Below are 17,028 nucleotides of genomic sequence, written 5' to 3' on the forward strand. Positions count from 1 at the left end.
AAGACTCAAATACCAAATGCTCAAATTTGTTTTTTTAATTATTTGACTTTTTTTTTTTTTGAGACGGGTTCTCTCTGTCGCACATGCTGGAGTGCAGTGGCACAATCTCAGCTCACTGCAACTTCCACCTCCTGAGTTCAAGCAATTCTCCTGCCTCAGCCTCCCGAGTAGCAGGGATTACAGGCATGCGCCACCATGCGCGGCTACTTTTGTATTTTTAGTAGAGACAGGGTTTCACCATGTTGGCCAGGCTGGTCTTGAACTCTTGACCTCAGGTGATCTGCCCACTTTGGTCTCCCAAACTGCTGGGATTACAGGCATGAGCCACCCCACCCAGCTGACTTTTGTCTTTAAAGTGACATGTCAATTCAAATTTTTCTCAGCCAAACAGTATTCATTTGATGTTGTATATTGGAAGTTTTTCAAATTGCAATACTCGGCCTTTTTATTGTAAAGTGGGATATATTTTTTCAAACATAAAGATGGATCTTGGACCGGGCGCGGTGGCTCATGCCTGTAATCCCAGTACTTTGTGAGGCTGAGGTGGGCGGATCATGAGGTCCGGAGATCGAGACCATCCTGGCTAACACGGTGAAACCTTGTCTCTACTAAAAATACAAAAAAAATTAGCCAGGCGTGGTGGCAGGTGCCTGTAGTCCCAGCTACTCGGGAGGCTGAGGCAGGAGAATGGCGTGAACCTGGGAGGTGGAGCTTGCAGTGAGCTGAGATCACGCCACTGCACTCCAGCCTGGCGACAGAGCGAGACTCTGTCTCAAAAAAAAAAAAAAAAAAAAAAAAAAAGTTTTTATAACAGTCAACAGTTCAGTCCGGAGTTGTAAATTTAGTTTAAAAAGTAAGGTTTTTTGTTTGTGTTTTGGGGCAAGGTCTCACTCTACCACCCAGGCTGGAATGCACAACCCTAGCTCACTGCAACCTTGGACACCCAGGCTCAAGAGATCCTCCCACCTCAGCCTCCTGAGCAGCTTGGATTACAGGCGTGAGCTGTTCTGGCCAGCTAATGTTAAAATAATTTATTTGTAGAGACAGGGTTGCCCAGGCTGGTCTCAAACTCCTGGCCTCAAGCAATCCTCCTGCCTAGGCCTTCCAAAGTGCTGGAATTACAAGCATGAGCCATTGTGCCTGGTTTAAAAAATAAGTTTTTTTTTGGCCGGGCGCGGTGGCTCACGCCTGTAATCCCAGCACTTTGGGAGGCCGAGATGGGCGGATCATGAGGTCAGGAGATCGAGACCATCCTGGCTAACACGGTGAAACCCCGTCTCTACTAAAAATACATTTAAAAAAATGAGCCGGGCGTAGTGGTGCACGCCTGTAGTCCCAGCTACACGGGAGGCTGAGGCAGGAGAATGGTGTGAACCCGGGAAGCGGAACTTGCAGTGAGTGGAGATCACACCACTGCACTCCAGCCTGGGCGACAGAGCAAGACTCCGTCTCAAAAAAAAAAAAAAAAAAAAAAAAAGTTTTTGTTCCTAATTAAATGAGGGTTTTCTGACATTTTCCCTCTAGACTTAGGTGTTCATTAACTCTGGTCTATATTAAATTATTCTTTAAGAGGAAAACAAGTGAAAAAGCTGAGTCTTTCTTTATAGTAAGAGACATCAGGGGATACGGTTCTTGTGAAGAGTGGCGATGAGATGGCCACTGTCTGACAGAACCGCCTGCAAGTTTGCAGAGTCGTTATCTTCATTTCCTGGGGTTGCACAGTGCCAGCTTCTCTAACAGGTATTATAATACTAACAAAGGCTTCTATCACATGGCTTTTTTTTCCTTAAGTATCTTAAAAAACTTTTTATTGGGAAAAGTTAAAATGTATGGAGAGCGAATTCTGTAATGGTCTTCTAGAAGTCCATCCCCCACCCTCTACACATCACCAATCTCATCCCATCTTGAGACTTCGTCCCCCAATCTGTTTTGACTGGCTAGCATTTGCTGGTGTTATCTTAAAGAACATCCTAGGTATCACTTCACACCTACATAATTGTGCCTGCATTTCTTTTTTCTTTTGGAGACGGAGTCTCACTCTGTCACCCAGGCTGGAGTGCAGTAGCATGATCTCAGCTTCCTGCAACCTCTACCTCCTGGGTTCAAGCGATTCTCATGCCTCAGCCTCCCAAGTAGCTGGGATTACAGGTGCGTGCCACCACGTCTGGCAAGTTTTTGTATTTTTAGTAGAGACAGGGTTTCACCATGTTGGCCAGGCTGGTCTTGAACCCCTGACCTCAGGAGATCCACCACACCCGGCCTCCACCTCCATTTCTAAAACCAAAGACATTTTCTTTAATAACTACAATACCACTATTGTGGTGATGATCACCGAATAAGATTAACAATTCAACATCACTTAACACCCAGTCCATGTTCAAATTTCCCTGTATGCACCAGAAATGCCTTATGGTGGCTGGTTTGTCTGAAGGGTGGAAGCAGGGTCCATGCTCAGAGCTGGCTGTTGAGCAGGTGCTGGGTTTGCTTGAAGGCCTGTGTGAAACAAGGCCTGATGCTGGCACCCATCAGACAGTTCCTAACAGCATAGATGTCCAGGATTGTGTCTATCAAGCACTGGCACTGTGTGTTTGCAGGTCTGTTCTCCAGACTCTGCATTCAAGGAGTGAAGGGAATGTGTACTAACCACCACTGCATCCCCAATGGTAACGCACGCCCAGCACAGGCGAAGGAGCTCTCTGAAGCCATGCTGCAGTCCAAGTCTCGATTCTGAAGTGGGTCAGATTTTGAATCCTGGCCTACCAGTTAACCAGTTGGTTTGTTAGCCAGGTAGTTATCCTCTAGTACAAACTACTTATCCTGTCTGGGCCTCCATTTTTTCAGCTGTGAAATGGGCTCACAGATTATTGTGCAGATGAAAATGAAGCAGACTATGGCCTGGCACCCTGGAACTCAGGATCTGTTAGCTCTATAGAGACACAACTCCCTTGAGGGTGGCAGGAAGCACACCCTCCAAAGCCTCTGGTTGGGGTGCGTGTACCCCTGGGATACAGTGACAATCAACAAGAAACACCGTGCCTTCTCCCAGAGGCTCATTTGAGGCTAACTTAGAGCACATTGTTTAAAATGACACCTACAGCTGCCTGGGAGCCACTCTCTCTCCTCCCAGCCTTTGGGGTTACTCTGTAGTGCACTTGGAAAAGCACTGCATTAAGTCAGAGCAGCATGAATGCGTAGGCTCTGGGACAAAAAGCCTCTGGGATTCCTTCCTGAACTGGCCCTGTCCACTCCCGTGGCTCTCTGTGCATACCTCTTACCCATTGGTACTGCGCTCCAAACGCTCCTTTCAACAGATCCTCCTGGCCGGGTGCTCCTCGCCCAGGGGGAAGCCCAGGTGACATCCTCTGGCTCCACCTACAGGCTGCCTTTGGGACAAGACCTGGTTGTTTCCAAAACTGTGAGGGATTCAGTGTGTAAGTGAGTTCTGGGATAGCAAATACAATTCTTTCTTTTCTTTTTGAGACAGGGTCTCACTCTGTTGCCCATGCTGGAATGCGGTGGTGTGATCTCGGCTCACTGCAGTCTTGACCTCCTAAGTTCAAACAATCCTCAAGCATCAGCCTCCCCAGTAGCTGGGATTATAGGTGCACACCACTACGCCTGGCTAATTTTTGTATTTTTTGTAGAGATGGGGTTTTGCCATGTTGCCCAGGCTGATCTCAAACTCCTGGGTTCAAGCGATCTGCCCGCCTCAGCCTCCCAAAGTGCAGGCGTGAGCCACTGCGCCCAACCTACCCTGGTAATTTGCTGAAGGAAGCCTTAAGTAGTAAAGGGAGAAGAGGAATGGCCCAGCCCTTGTGGGGAAGCCCTCCTGGGTCAGACATACCAACCTCTGCTTCCAGCGGGGTGGGGGTGGGCAGCTCCCACCCATCCTTACCTCCCTTTGGATGCGAGTTCAGGTTCTGGGGGTTCAAGTCCCAGCCCCAGTGCTTGCTAATTGTGACTTCTGTAGCGTGTTACTGCATCCCAGCCTGTTTCCTGTTCTGATAGTCAGGGCCTGTACTGACGCCTCGCTAGGTTCTAAGGTGGACTAAATGTACTAAGATGTGTGACACAGGGCTGAAGCCTGGTGCCAATGCAGTGGAATGTGAAGGTTGTGGTAGGGCAGGCCTGTGTTCTTTGTATCATTAGAAATTTTCCAACTGGGGTCCTGGCATCTGCACATCCTGGATGCTTGTTAGACATACAAGTCCTTGGGCTCCTTCCTACAGTAGTGCAATCAGAAACACTGGGGCCCAGCTCGCTGTGTTACGGCCTTCCAGGTGATTCTAACGCATTCTCAAGCCTGAGCAGCTGGGCAGATGGATAATTTTAAAGGTAGGGCCTTTCTGTACCACAGCAGATTCATCTTCTGGAGGCAGAAGAGAACAAAATGTGTTCACAGGAAAAATGCGATTCCTGTGTCAGAACCAAACCCTCTGAATCTCACATGACCTGACGCAGACTTCCACTGATGCTGTGTAATGCTTTCCTGCAACCTTCTCACACAGCCCAACAACCCTGAGGCTGCTGGAGGAAGACATGACAGGTTTTAACCAAAAGAAACTGAGGCTCAGAGATCTCAGTCATCTGTTGGACATCTACCACGGGCCAGAGCTAATGAGGCTAAATGCCAGAGACACATGAAAAACACGATGGTCTCAAGAGGACAGGACACCCAGGGTGCAGCCACCACCCCCATTCCACAGCTGCTCTCCTCTCCTACCCACCTGTAGAGTGCCAGATTTCAAACTGGACTCACTTTTACCCCATGTTTGCTGCTTTAGAATCTTTTTAGCATACAATTTAGGGATCTTGGTAATTGTCTCAGATGGAGATAACTATTATGCAGTAGGCATTTGATACTAGCCTAACTAGAATCAATTGGCTTTTTTTTTTTTCCCAATTGGCTTATTTTTTTCCAATTGGCTTATTTTTTTTAAATTTTTTTTAATTTTTTTAATTTTTTTTTTTTTTGAGACGGAGTCTCGCTCTGTAGCCCAGGCTGGAGTGCAGTGGCCGGATCTCAGCTCACTGCAAGCTCCGCCTCCCGGGTTCACGCCATTCTCCGGCCTCAGCCTCCCGAGTAGCTGGGACTACAGGCGCTGCCACCTCGCGCGGCTATTTTTTGTATTTCTTAGTAGAGATGGGGTTTCACCGTGTTACCCAGGATGGTCTCGATCTCCTGACCTCGTGATCCGCCCATCTCGGCCTCCCAAAGTGCTGGGATTACAGGCTTGAGCCACCGCCCCCGGCCTCAATTGGCTTATTATGTACTTTGCCTTGTGATTATTTCCTGATTCAATTTTCTCCTACAGCTTATAATTTCAACTACTATGTCATTGAATGCTACCTTATTTCTAAAGGATTTCATAGTTTAAATCTTTCTCTTATTTATCCTCATAATAACTGTAAGTTAGAACTTACATAATTAACATCTCCATTTTCCAAATAAGAAAACAGAGGCTCAGAGAGGTCACAAGGTAAGTATCAGGATCAAGTTTAATAAACATTTATTAAGCAGTAGAATCCAAGTGAGTGCCTGGATCCTGGCCACCAACTCCTGTGACAACTGAGATAATTATTTCACAATGATGGGCGGCTCAGTGAGATTCTGATTGCATCTGCTGCATGACAAACGACCTATTCAGAGTACGTCCGACACACTGGAGGAGGCCGAGGGGGTAACACATTGAAAGCAGGACCAGGTAGCAGTGCATCTCAGAGATCCATTTATTCATGCCATGAAGTAAATGGTACTTATACAAGTGTACAGGGACGTTCCACGCTCCCCATCTAACACGGCTTGCTTAAATTTACAGGCGGACTGATGTTTTCTTTCACATGTACTCCAAGTAAATCTGGTTAGTGATGACCAGGAGCAGGCGCCGAAGCTTTTGAAAGAGATGCATGTATAAATACAATTTAAGAAGGAAGGAACAAGTTGGATGTAATTTATTAAACAAGTATCAAAAAAAGTTGATCAACAGTCCAAAAATATAAACGACACCTTTCAATACTATTGAAAAGTAGGATTATTTCTATATGAAACACCCAGAGTGCTTAAGGGCCCACATAATGACAACAGACAGCAGTGGCCACCCACAGCGCAAAGAAGAGAGGGGCAGGGAAACACCTCTTCCTCAAACTCATGTAGCCAGTCCTGGGTTTGTGTAACATTCAAATGGCTACAGTTTCATTGTCACTTGGACCTAAATTTATAAGGCGCTTTCTTTCAAAATACATTAAAGGCCGGGTGCTGTGGCTCACGCCTGTAATCCCAGCACTTTGGGAGGCCAAGGCGGGTGGATCACCTGAGGTCAGGAGTTCGAAACCAGCCTGGCCAACATGGTGAAACTCCATCTCTACTAAAAATACAAGAAATTAGCCTGGTGTTGTGGCTATAATCCCACCTGTAATCCCAACTACTTGGGAGGCTGAGGCAGGAGAATTGAATCTGGAAGGCGGAGGTTGCAGCGAGCCAAGATTGTGCCACTGTACTCCAGCCTGGGCAACAGAGCGAGACTCTGTCTCAAAAAACAAAAACAAAAAACAAAACAAAACCATTAAAAACACATCATTAGGGGGAGGCTGAGGCGGGTGGATCACAAGGTCAGGAGATCGAGACCATCCTGGCTACATGAAACCCTGACTCTACACAAAAAATTAGCCAGGAGTGGTGGTGGATGCCTGTAGTCTCAGCTACTCAGGAGGCTGAGGCAGGAGAATGGTGTGAACCCGGGAGGCAGAGCTTGCAGTGAGCCAAGATCGCGCCACTGCACTCCAGCCTGGGCAACAAAGCGAGACTCCCGTCTCAAAAAACAAAACAAAACAAAACAAAACAAAAAACAACAAAAACAAACCAAAACCATTCAAACCACATCATTAGGGAACTTCTAGGACAGCATGCTCACACAGCTCACTTGCGCTTCCCTATTGGTGATGCTATCGACTACCTCTAATTCATCCATTCCTCTATTACTCCTGGGAAGTTTTACTTGATCCACTTGACTATAAAAAGCAGAAATTCAGAATTCTGTTTTCCAGCAGGCACAGCAAACTTCAAGCTGTGAAGCATTTCAACTGCATCTTACATATGTACTGAACCATGTATCAATTTCAATTCAGAACAATGATATGCCTTGTCCCGAAAAGACATGATGGTGTTTTCCATTCCCAACCATTTTCAGAAGCAAAAATCTTACCTTTCAAAGCCTTACTTCTTTTATCTAAAATAAAAGAAAGGAAAAAAAAATCAGTCATATCAATGCTTTATAAAAATGCCTTTGTCAAAATTAACATTTAGCTGAAGGCATTGTAGCTTAGGTAAAGCAATTCAGGAAGCGTTCAAAAAATATGTCTTATAGCCACGAAATGGTAAAATTCCTATCAAATATGTTCTATGAACAGCTAACAGCCCTTTCAAATTTGCAGGGCTCCTTACCCTCTACAACGTCCTAAACTCTAGTCTCGCAGCATAAAGTTTTCTCTTTCCTCTTTGTAATCAACGGCTTAGTAACATGTGATTGGGCCACACTGCTCTGCTCTACTGAGAACCAAGTGGTTATTCTTCTCCTCTACATATTATTACAAACAAATTTCAAATATTCAGAACAGTTGAAAAGGTACCACATACCATGAAACCATACTTTAAATATCTTAGACTTCATCTCTTAAAACAAATGTAGGCCGGGCGTGGTGGCTCAAGCCTGTAATCCCAGCACTTTGGGAGGCCGAGACGGGCGGATCACGAGGTCAGGAGATCGAGACCATCCTGGCTAACACGGTGAAACCCCGTCTCTACTAAAAAAAATACAAAAAACTAGCCGGGCGAGGTGGCGGGCGCCTGTAGTCCCAGCTACTCGGGAGGCTGAGGCAGGAGAATGGCGTGAACCCAGGAGGCGGAGCTTGCAGTGAGCTGAGATCCGGCCACTGCACTCCAGCCTGGGCGACAGAGCGAGACTCCGTCTCAAAAAACAAAAAAACAAAAAAACAAAAACGAATGTAATACCACTCTCACACCTAAGAAAACTCACAATTCTGATATTAAAGTCTTGTTCAAAGTTCCCCAATTGGGCCAGGTGTTGTGGCTCATGCTTGTAATTCCAGCACTTTGTGAAGCCACGACTGGAGGACTGTTTGAGCCCAGCAGTTTGAGACCAGCCTGGGCAACATGGCAAAACCCCATCTCTCCAAAAAAAAAAAAAAAAAAGGTACAAAAACAGCCAGATGGTGGTGGTGGTGGGCATAGTGACAGGCACCTGTGGTCCTAGCTACCTGGGAGGCCGAGGTGGGAGAATCACCTGAGCCCAGGAGGTGGAGGCTGCAGTGAACCATGATTGTGCCATTGCGCTCCAGCCTGGGTGTCGGAGTAAGAGACGGTCTCCAAAAAAAAATGAACAAACAAAAAAATTCCCCACTGTCCCCAAATGTCTTTTATAGCTGACATGTGCTCCCTGTATTTTTACGAAGGACTGTAGGTAGCTCTGATGTTCACACCTAGTTAAAACCCCATAGTTCCTTTACAACGTGAATTGTGATTCTTTTTGAAAATCATTTTCTTCCTGACCTCAAAAAAATCAAACATAAAGAAACGTACCAGCGGCCCGGATTTTATAAACGATGAAGCCCATCAGCCCCATTCCTATCCAAATCTCCTGGTAAACTTTGGTGTAGTAGGGCTTCATGGGGATCCACACATTTTTAATAAAACTTTGAAGCATCTGAAAATGAACACAGTGATTAAAAATTAGAATGATTATTGCTCTACACCTAACTGGTAGAAGATTTTAATTTGTTAAGTTCAACCCTATTTCCCACAACCACTAGGGAACCTTGCCTGTGTCAGACCTGTTCTGCACTCACGTGGGACTCACGCCTTTTTTTTTTTTTTTTTTTTTTTTTAAGGTGGAGTCTTACTCTGTCGCCCAGGCTGGAGTGCAGTGGTGCAATCTTGGTTCACTGCAACCTCTGCCTCCCAGGTTCAAGCGCTTCTCCTGCCTCAGCCTCCCGAGTAGCTGGGACTACAGATGCGTGCCACCCTGCCTGGCTAATTTTTGTATTTTAGGTAGACAGGGTTTCGCCATGTTGGCCAGGCCGGTCTTGAACTCCTGAGCGCAGGGGACCTGCCAGCCTTGGCCTCCCAAAATGCCGGGATTATAGGTGTGAGCCACTGTGCCCGGCCATTTTTTTTTTTTTTTTTTTAAAGTAGTGGTGGGATTCACCATGTTGGCCAGGCTGGTCTCAAACTCCTGACCTCAAGTGATCCGCCCACCTTGGCCTCTCAAAGTGCTAGGATTACAGGTGTGAGCCACAGAGCCTGGCCTGGGACTCATGCTTTCCACAGCTCTTCCAACTCAACCCATCGCCAGGGCCCCCTCCTCCCACCTTTGGCCATCCTAGCCACTTCTCATTCCTTACATCACAGAGCTCATCCAGCACCTCTCCCACCCTGATGCCATGCCCTGAACTGAAAATTACTTTAATGTCTAAATGGAAAAATTAGTATCTTCTCATCTTCATGTTATGAATGTCACATTCAAAGCTGAAAAAGAATATGGCCAGGGCATGGTCATTTCCTTGTGAAACTAATGCCAGGCTCGGCACACTCTGATCAGCTGTATCTCCATCTTGAAGTCTGTTGCTAAATACAAACCAGATGACATAAGACAACGAGGTCACTTCATAAGAACTGCCAATTATGACAGAACTTATTTAATGAATAAAGGTAGTTACTTAATGAATTACTGAATTTGATCAGGAAAAGCCATTAAATTCTGAACTTACAGTTTGCTTGTACGTGCAGGTCTCAAAATAATGCTTTTTATTAATTTACTCTCGCCGGGCGCGGTGGCTCACGCCTGTAATCCCAGCACTTTGGGAGGCCGAGGCGGGCGGATCACGAGGTCAGGAGATCGAGACCATCCTGGCTAACACGGTGAAACCCCGTCTCTACTAAAAATACAAAAAATTAGCCGGGTGTGGTATCGGGCGCCTGTAGTCCCAGCTACTCGGGAGGCTGAGGCAGGAGAATGGTGTGAACCCGGCAGGTGGAGCTTGCAGTGAGGCAAGATCGCGCCACTGCATTTCAGCCTGGGCAACAGAGTGAGACTCCATCTCAAAAAAAAAAACAACAATTTACTCTCTACTATAGACCCCAAATTAGATGCCCTCATTTTCATTTTAATATGCTTTTTAACATCTGAAGTGGTCTATTAAACTACAGTCAAATAGCTGTGAGGAATGACTAGATCTAAGCACTTCTCATTTCACTTGGAAACTGCTTTGGCTGGGTGTGGTGGCTCATGCCTGTAATCCCAGTGCTTTGGAAGGCCGATGTGCGAGGGTCACTTGAGTCCAGGAGCTTGAGACTAATTTGGGTAACATAGGGAGACCCAGTCTCCACAAAACATAAAAAATTAACCAGGTGTGGTGGTGTTTACCTGGCTAATTTTTTATGTTAGTCGTAGCTATTGGGAGACTGAGGTGGGAAGACTGCTTGAGCTTGTGTGGTTGAAGATGCAGGCAGCCGTGATCACACCACTGCACTGCAGCCTGGGCGACAAAGTGAGACTCTGTCTCAAAAAAAAAAAAAAAAGAACAAACGAACGAACGAATGAACTGTGCGTTGGCTGTGACCTGTAATGCCGCCTCTGCCCCACCCTCCCTGTGCCCACACCTGAGCCCCACTCGCTGCTCCTTTCACATCACTACTCAGGCTCCACAGGATCCGACTGCTTGGCCGTGTTCGCCCTTTCCCACACTTCGCAGCTCTGCCTGTCGGCTTGACAGCACTGAATCCTTCACAAGTCCAACCTAGTCAAAGGTCAATGGCGGCCCTCAAATCACCGAAACAATTGGCAAATGTGCACTGAGCATGTACTAGGTGCCAGACATTGTTTTAGGAGCTGAGAAACAATAAAGGGTCAGGATATCTGGGAGAGGAATCCTCGGCATCGGCAGAGACTCTGAGGTCAGAATGAACTTGGAGAGCTGGAAGGAATAGGGAGGCCACGGTGTCAGATTCAAATCCTGGCTGTCACTTACTAGCTAACTTAAACCGCTTAAGTTTTCTCATCTGTAAAACAGGGATAAAAACAGGATCCACCTCAAGCGGTTGTTATGGAGAATAACATAGAGTAACTCTATGTCAAACGTTGAGTGTCTGGTACTATGTATTAAATGCTTGTTACATAAAGTACCATGGCTGGACTATGGGAAGGAAGATGGGACAGGTCATTTAAGGGCCTTGGAGGATAGCATAGAGTTTAGCTTTTATTCTAAAACTGTTCTCTAAACTTAACAATTTTTCTTTTTTTTTTTTGCTTTAGGGTTTTTTTGTTTCCTGTGTTGACAATATCATGAAGAAAATTCAGTTTAGAATCTGGAACTGGCCTGGATGGGATTTGAGGGCAGCTGGTGGGGGCTGCAGAGCCCCTTTGATTCCTCCCCCACTGTGGGAGCTAAGCTACTGGACACAGGAGCACCACAGGGCACCGAACGAGGAACTAAGTTAGTGTCTTGAGTCAGGCAAGAACAGGGAGGCCAGGCCAGAGCCACCACAGGGACTGCCCTGATGTGGTTAGTTCTGTTTCCATCCCTTTAACAGCATTTTAAAAGTGCTTTTCGTACTTACTTCCTACACTGCTTTCCACTCCTATAAAATGGGTACTTGGGGAAAGCTGCCCAAGGTTCTGCGGGAGGTTAGCAGGACTGCACTCACACCAAATCTGTACGTCATGCTCCCGATGACGAGAACCTGCCTCCAACACCTGCTTTCCTGCTCTTCTCTATGAGAGGACTTATTTAGGCAAGGATGGTCGTGAAGGCTGGCCTGAGGTGTGACCTTGCAGGATGTGACTGTGTCCTTCTCCTGGAACACCTTGCAGATAGTCCGACCTCAAATTTCCTGTCCTCAAACTGTACTTGAATGCTCTGATAGAGTGTGAGGTTCCAAGAAACTAACAGCCCTGCTTTGGGAATGTGTCACAGATGATCCAAACAAGACCCAGAGGTTTCCGGAAGCCCCAGACTAGAAGAGTTCAGAGGCAAGGAATGAATCCCTTGTCTCCCTGCAATGACTGGGAAGGAAGCATTCTACAGGACCAATGGGTCTGGAAGCCTGGGAATCCTGGGCTCCAACACCAGCTCTCCCTGGTCAGCTCTCAACTTTGGGCAAGTCCCTTTAGCTGTCGTTTCAGAGGTTTCTTTTTCTGTGAAACATGGATGCCTCCACCTGTCCCCACAGGGCTGTCAATGTAATTCAGAGAGGAAACCTAAAGGACCCAGCCTAGTGCCTGGTATGGAATAAAAATCCAGAGAATGGGCTGGGCACGGTGGCTCACGCCTGTAATCCCAGCATTTTGGGAGGCCAAAACGGGCAGATCACTTAAGGTCAGGAGTTCGAGACCAGCCTGGCCAACATGGCGAAACCCTGTCTCTACTAAAAATACAAAAATTAGTGGTGGTGGGCACCTATAATCTCAGCTACTCGGGAGGCTGAGGCAGGAGAATCGCTTGAACCCAGGAGGTGGAGCTTGCAGTGAGCAGAGATTGCACCACTGCACTCCAGCCTGGGCAACAAGAGTGAGACTCCCCCCTGCCCCCCAACAACAACAACAACAACAACAACAACAAAGAATTCAGTGAATGATCACAGCAGTAACAGAATTGATACAAATATCCAGTTGACGGCTATAATTAATACTAAGCCACTGGGATTCTAACAGAAGGAAGACTTAAAAATGATGCCCTCATTTAGGCCAGTTAGGGGCTTCGGACAGAGCAAGGTCAGATGAGGGTCTAGAAGGAAAAGGGCAAAGTAAACTGGGAGGGTACAATGGCTACGGTAAGAAAGGACTAAAGAAACTGAGTCATCCTGACATTTTGCTCGGGGCCCAGGCATCCTGGTATGATCTTACAAAATTACCCTTGGTCCCCAGTGCAACAGGGGCCTGCTATACAGTAGCTTACAAATACCTTTCCCCCTCCTTTCCCCTTGACTTTAGTTGCCATATTTGCCTGGACAAGTAACATGTTCCCAATACATACTAAAAAGAGGGCCCCTACTTTTTTTTTTGAGATAAGAGTTTCACTCGGTCGTCAGGCTGGAGTGCAATGGCGCCATCTCGGCTCACTGCAACCTCCGCCTCCCAGTTGCAAGCGATTCTCCTGCCTCAGCCTCCCGAGTAGCTGGAACTATAGGCGCCCGCCACACCCAGCTAATTTTTGTATTTTTAGTAGAGATGGGATTTCACCATGTTGGCCAGAATGGTCTCCATCTCTTGAACTCGTGATCCGCCCGCCTTGGCCTCCCAAAGGGCTGGGATTACAGGCGTGAACGGCTGGGCACAGCCGGCCCCTACTTTCTTCTTTTTTTTTTTGAGACAGAGTCTCGCTCTGTCACCCAGGCTGGAGTGCAGTGGAGCGATCTTGGCTCACTGCAACCTCCGCCTCCCGGGTTCAAGCGATTCTCCTGCCTCAGCCTCCTGAGTAGCTGGGAAGCTGGGACTACGGGTGCGTGCCACCACACCCGGCTAATTTTTTTTTATTTTTAGTAGAGACAGGGTTTCACCGTGTTAGCCAGGATGGTCTCGATCTCTCGACCTTGTGATCGGCCCGCCTGGGCCTCCCAAAGTGCTGGGAATACAGGTGTGAATCACCAAGCCCGGCTACACGTTCCTAATATATAATAAAACGAGGGCCCCTACTTTTTTTTTGAGACGGAGTTTCACTCAGTCGTCAGGATGGAGTGCAATGGCGCGATCTCGGCTCACTGGAACCTCTGCCTCCTGGGTGCAAGCGATTCTCCCGCCTCAGACTCCCGAGTAGCTGGGACTACAGACGCCAGCAACCACACCCAGCTAATTTTTGTATTTTTAGTAGAGACGGGGTTTCACCATCTTGGTCAGGATGGTCTCTATCTCTTCACCTCGTGATCCGCCCGCCTCGGCCTTCCAAAGGGCTGGGATTACAGGGGTGAACCACCAAGCCTGGCCGGCCCCTACTTTCTTGAGTCCATTCTGCCCAGGCAGAATGTGTGTCAGTTTTACAGCACCAGACCTTTTAAAAATCCATCTGATTCATAGGTCAAACGTGTATCCACTTAAGTCTGCAAAGTTTTGGCACATTACATTAAGGGCAAACTATTACCGGACACTGGAAATGGGAAATGTCTCACCCGCGAGTTCCATACAATTTCAATCACCACCATACGATCTCTTGTTTCCCTGTTGCCTCACCCCAGTTGTCACGTACAGCATAACGTGGAGGACAAGGGTGGTGCAAGGAAACTTGAGTTATAAAGGAGAGAAGGGACTGGATGTGGAGTCAGAGTTCCTGGCTTGGACTCTGGCTTCTCTAACTCTGCGTAGCCTCCGCATTAGGCAGCGGAATCTCTCAAGGCCAGGAGACTCTCCCTGTCAAAAGCGTGGGAGATACAGGCGCACTGAGCGCGTTAACGCCAAGAAGGGAAACGCGGCGCAGGCCTAGGCGATGCTTCCCTCTGGCAACCGACCCTGGCCTGTCTCCCTTTAGACAAGGGGAGGCCGGACGGAAAACCAGGCGTGTGCCGGCGGAGGAATGGGACCCCAAGGTCAGCTGGGGCCAAGGCGGCTTCTCGTCCTCCCGCCCCCGCCACTTCGCACCTCGGGGGCCAGGTCTATGTCCCCGCACTCACCTTGGCGCAGGACAGACGCCTCAGAGACCACCACAAACCTGCAGTCAAGTCAGAAAGGTCACCGACCGCGCACGCGCGCGCAGGGGCTGCCGGGAAGGCGGAAGCAGCAGTTACGCCGCAACGCCGGAGTGCCTCCCCAGCGGCGCCTGCGCGCCACAGCGTCCCCGGCGGCCGCCTGGTGCCGCAGGCAAGAAGCGGCGGGGACAGGATGCGGTAGGGGTGTGCCCGCGTGTGTCACCGTGGGGTGGCTAACCCTCCACATCTTCCCACGACTGATGAGTTTCCTGGGACGCAGGACCTTCAACGCTGAAACTAGGAAAGTTCTACACAAACCGGGAGGGTTGGTTAACCTAAAGGACCCTCTTTACTGTTATGTTAAAGACTAAGTCTCCCATTTCAGTGGTGTGTCTTGCCCTTTGCATTGTTAATTATTTGGCTCTGCATGTATATATATTTTGAGACGGAGCCTCACTCTGTCGCCCAGGCTGCAGTGCAGTGGCACGATCTCGGTTCACTGCAACCTCTGCCTCCCGGGTTCAAGCGATTCTCGTACCTCAGCTTCCTGAATAGCTGGGATTACAGGCGCCAGTCACCACGCCCAGCTAGCTTTTGTATTTTAGCAGAGAGGGGGTTTCACCATGTTGGCCAGACTGGTCTTGAACTCCTGACCTCAGGTGATCCACCTGCCTTAGCCTCCCAAAGTGCTGGGATTACAGGCTTGAGCCACCATGCCCGGCCTGCTCAGCACATTTTTATGTCTGTATTCTGTGTATATTCTTCTCAGCAGATTAATATAAAACTTCCACAGGGGCTTCAGACACTGGACTTAATAGTCTTTTTTTTTTTTTTTTGAGAGGGAGTCTCGCTCTGTCGCCCAGGCTGGAGTGCAGTGGCGCGATCTCAGCTCACTGCAAGCTCCGCCTCCCGGGTTCACGCCATTCTCCTGCCTCAGCCTCCTGAGTAGCTGGGACCACAGGCGCCCGCCACCACACCCAGCTAGTTTTTTGTATTTTTTAGTAGAGATGGGGTTTCACCGTGTTAGCCAGGATGGTCTCGATCTCCTGACCTCGTGATCCGCCCGTCTCGGCCTCCCAAAGTGCTGGGATTACAGGCTTGAGCCACCGCGCCCGGCCTTAACAGTCTTTAAAAAACTATATATACATATATACATATATATATATATATGCCGGGCGTGGTGGCGCGCTCTCTCTCTCTTTTTCTCTCTCTCTATATATACTTTTTTTTTTCCAGAAGTATTTTGCAGTAGAGAACTAGAAATCATAAAACAATTTAGCGAGCAGATCACCTGAGGTCAGGAGTTCAAGACCAGCCTGGCCGACATGGCGAAACCCCATCCTTACTAAAAATACAAAAATTAGCTGGGCGTGGTGGCAGGCGCCTGTAATCCCAACTGCTCAGGAAGTTGGGGCAGGAGAATCACTTGAACCAGGGGGGCAGAGGTTGCAGTGAGCCGAGATCTCGCCATTGCACTCCAGCCTGGGCGGCAAGAGTGAAACACCGTCTCAAAGAAAAAGCCAAATAAAAATTGGATGGAGGCTGGGCGCAGTGGCTCAGCACTTTGTGAGGCCTGTAATCTCTAATCTCAGCACTTTAGACGGCCAAAGCAGGCAAACTGCTTGAGTTCAGGAGTTTGAGGAGTTTGAGACCAGTCTGGCTAACATGATGAAACCCCTTCTCTACTAAAAATACAAAAATTAGCCGGGTGTGGTAGTGGTGCGTGCCTGTAATCCCAGCTACTTGGGAGGCTGAGGCAGGAGAATTGCTTGAACCCTGGAGGCAGAGGTTGCAGTGAGCCGAGATGGTGCCACTGTATTCCAGCTTGGGCGACAGAGTGAGACTCTGTCTCAAACAAGCAAAACAAAAAAGAAATTGGATGGGTTTGGCAGATTAGACAGTTGAAGAATAAACTGCAAGATAGAAGAAGCCATTCAGAAAATAAGAGGATACAGCAGGAAAGGCCATCATGTGGGTAACTGGTATCTTAGAAGGAAATGAAAGAGGTGAGGCAGAAATATTTCAAGAGCTAATGGCTGAGAATTTTCTGAAAGTGATGATAAAAAAATCATGCCAAAGATTCAAAAAGTCTTACAGAAACCAAGCAGGCAGATAAATAGAAACAAAACAATACCTTGAAATCTCACACTAAAGCCATAGAAAAGATAAAGATAAAATCTCAAAGAAAATAACCGCCAATCAAGAATTCTATACACAGGGAAATTGGCATTCGGAAAAGGTGAAATAAAGATAGTTTAGGACAAACTGAAAAAATCGTGCCAGGCATGGTGGCTCATGCTTGTAATCCCAGCACTTTGGGAGGATTGCTTGAGCCCAGG

The 17,028-nt window shown here is 47.8% G+C and overlaps 1 protein-coding gene across 1 annotated transcript; it reads right to left on the bottom strand.

Moving 5' to 3' along the window:
- Nucleotides 1–5,712: 5,712 nt before the first annotated feature.
- ATP5MJ (ATP synthase membrane subunit j) lies at nt 5,713–14,747 on the bottom strand. The gene is made up of 4 exons (XM_005562330.4): nt 14,675–14,747; nt 8,597–8,720; nt 7,203–7,226; nt 5,713–5,891 (listed from the first exon to the last, which is right to left on the bottom strand). The coding sequence occupies exons 2-4, from the start codon at nt 8,718–8,720 to the stop codon at nt 5,863–5,865; spliced, it is 177 nt and encodes a 58-aa protein (XP_005562387.2). The 5' UTR covers nt 14,675–14,747; the 3' UTR covers nt 5,713–5,862.
- Nucleotides 14,748–17,028: the final 2,281 nt, after the last annotated feature.

Source organism: Macaca fascicularis, chromosome 7 (assembly GCF_037993035.2).
Source record: "Macaca fascicularis isolate 582-1 chromosome 7, T2T-MFA8v1.1".
NCBI classification, from domain to species: domain Eukaryota; kingdom Metazoa; phylum Chordata; class Mammalia; order Primates; family Cercopithecidae; genus Macaca; species Macaca fascicularis.

Bases quoted from the DNA above. Each gene is read 5' to 3' on its own strand.
- ATP5MJ (XM_005562330.4), bottom strand. From the start codon at position 8,720: ATGCTTCAAAGTTTTATTAAAAATGTGTGGATCCCCATGAAGCCCTAC. The intron at 7,227-8,596 runs GTACGTTTCTTT...CTTTTATTTTAG, and splicing joins TTATAAAATCCGGGCCGCTG to ATAAAAGAAGTAAGGCTTTG. The intron at 5,892-7,202 runs GTAAGATTTTTG...CTCTTTCAAAAG, and splicing joins AAGAAGTAAGGCTTTGAAAG to CTTCGGCGCCTGCTCCTGGT.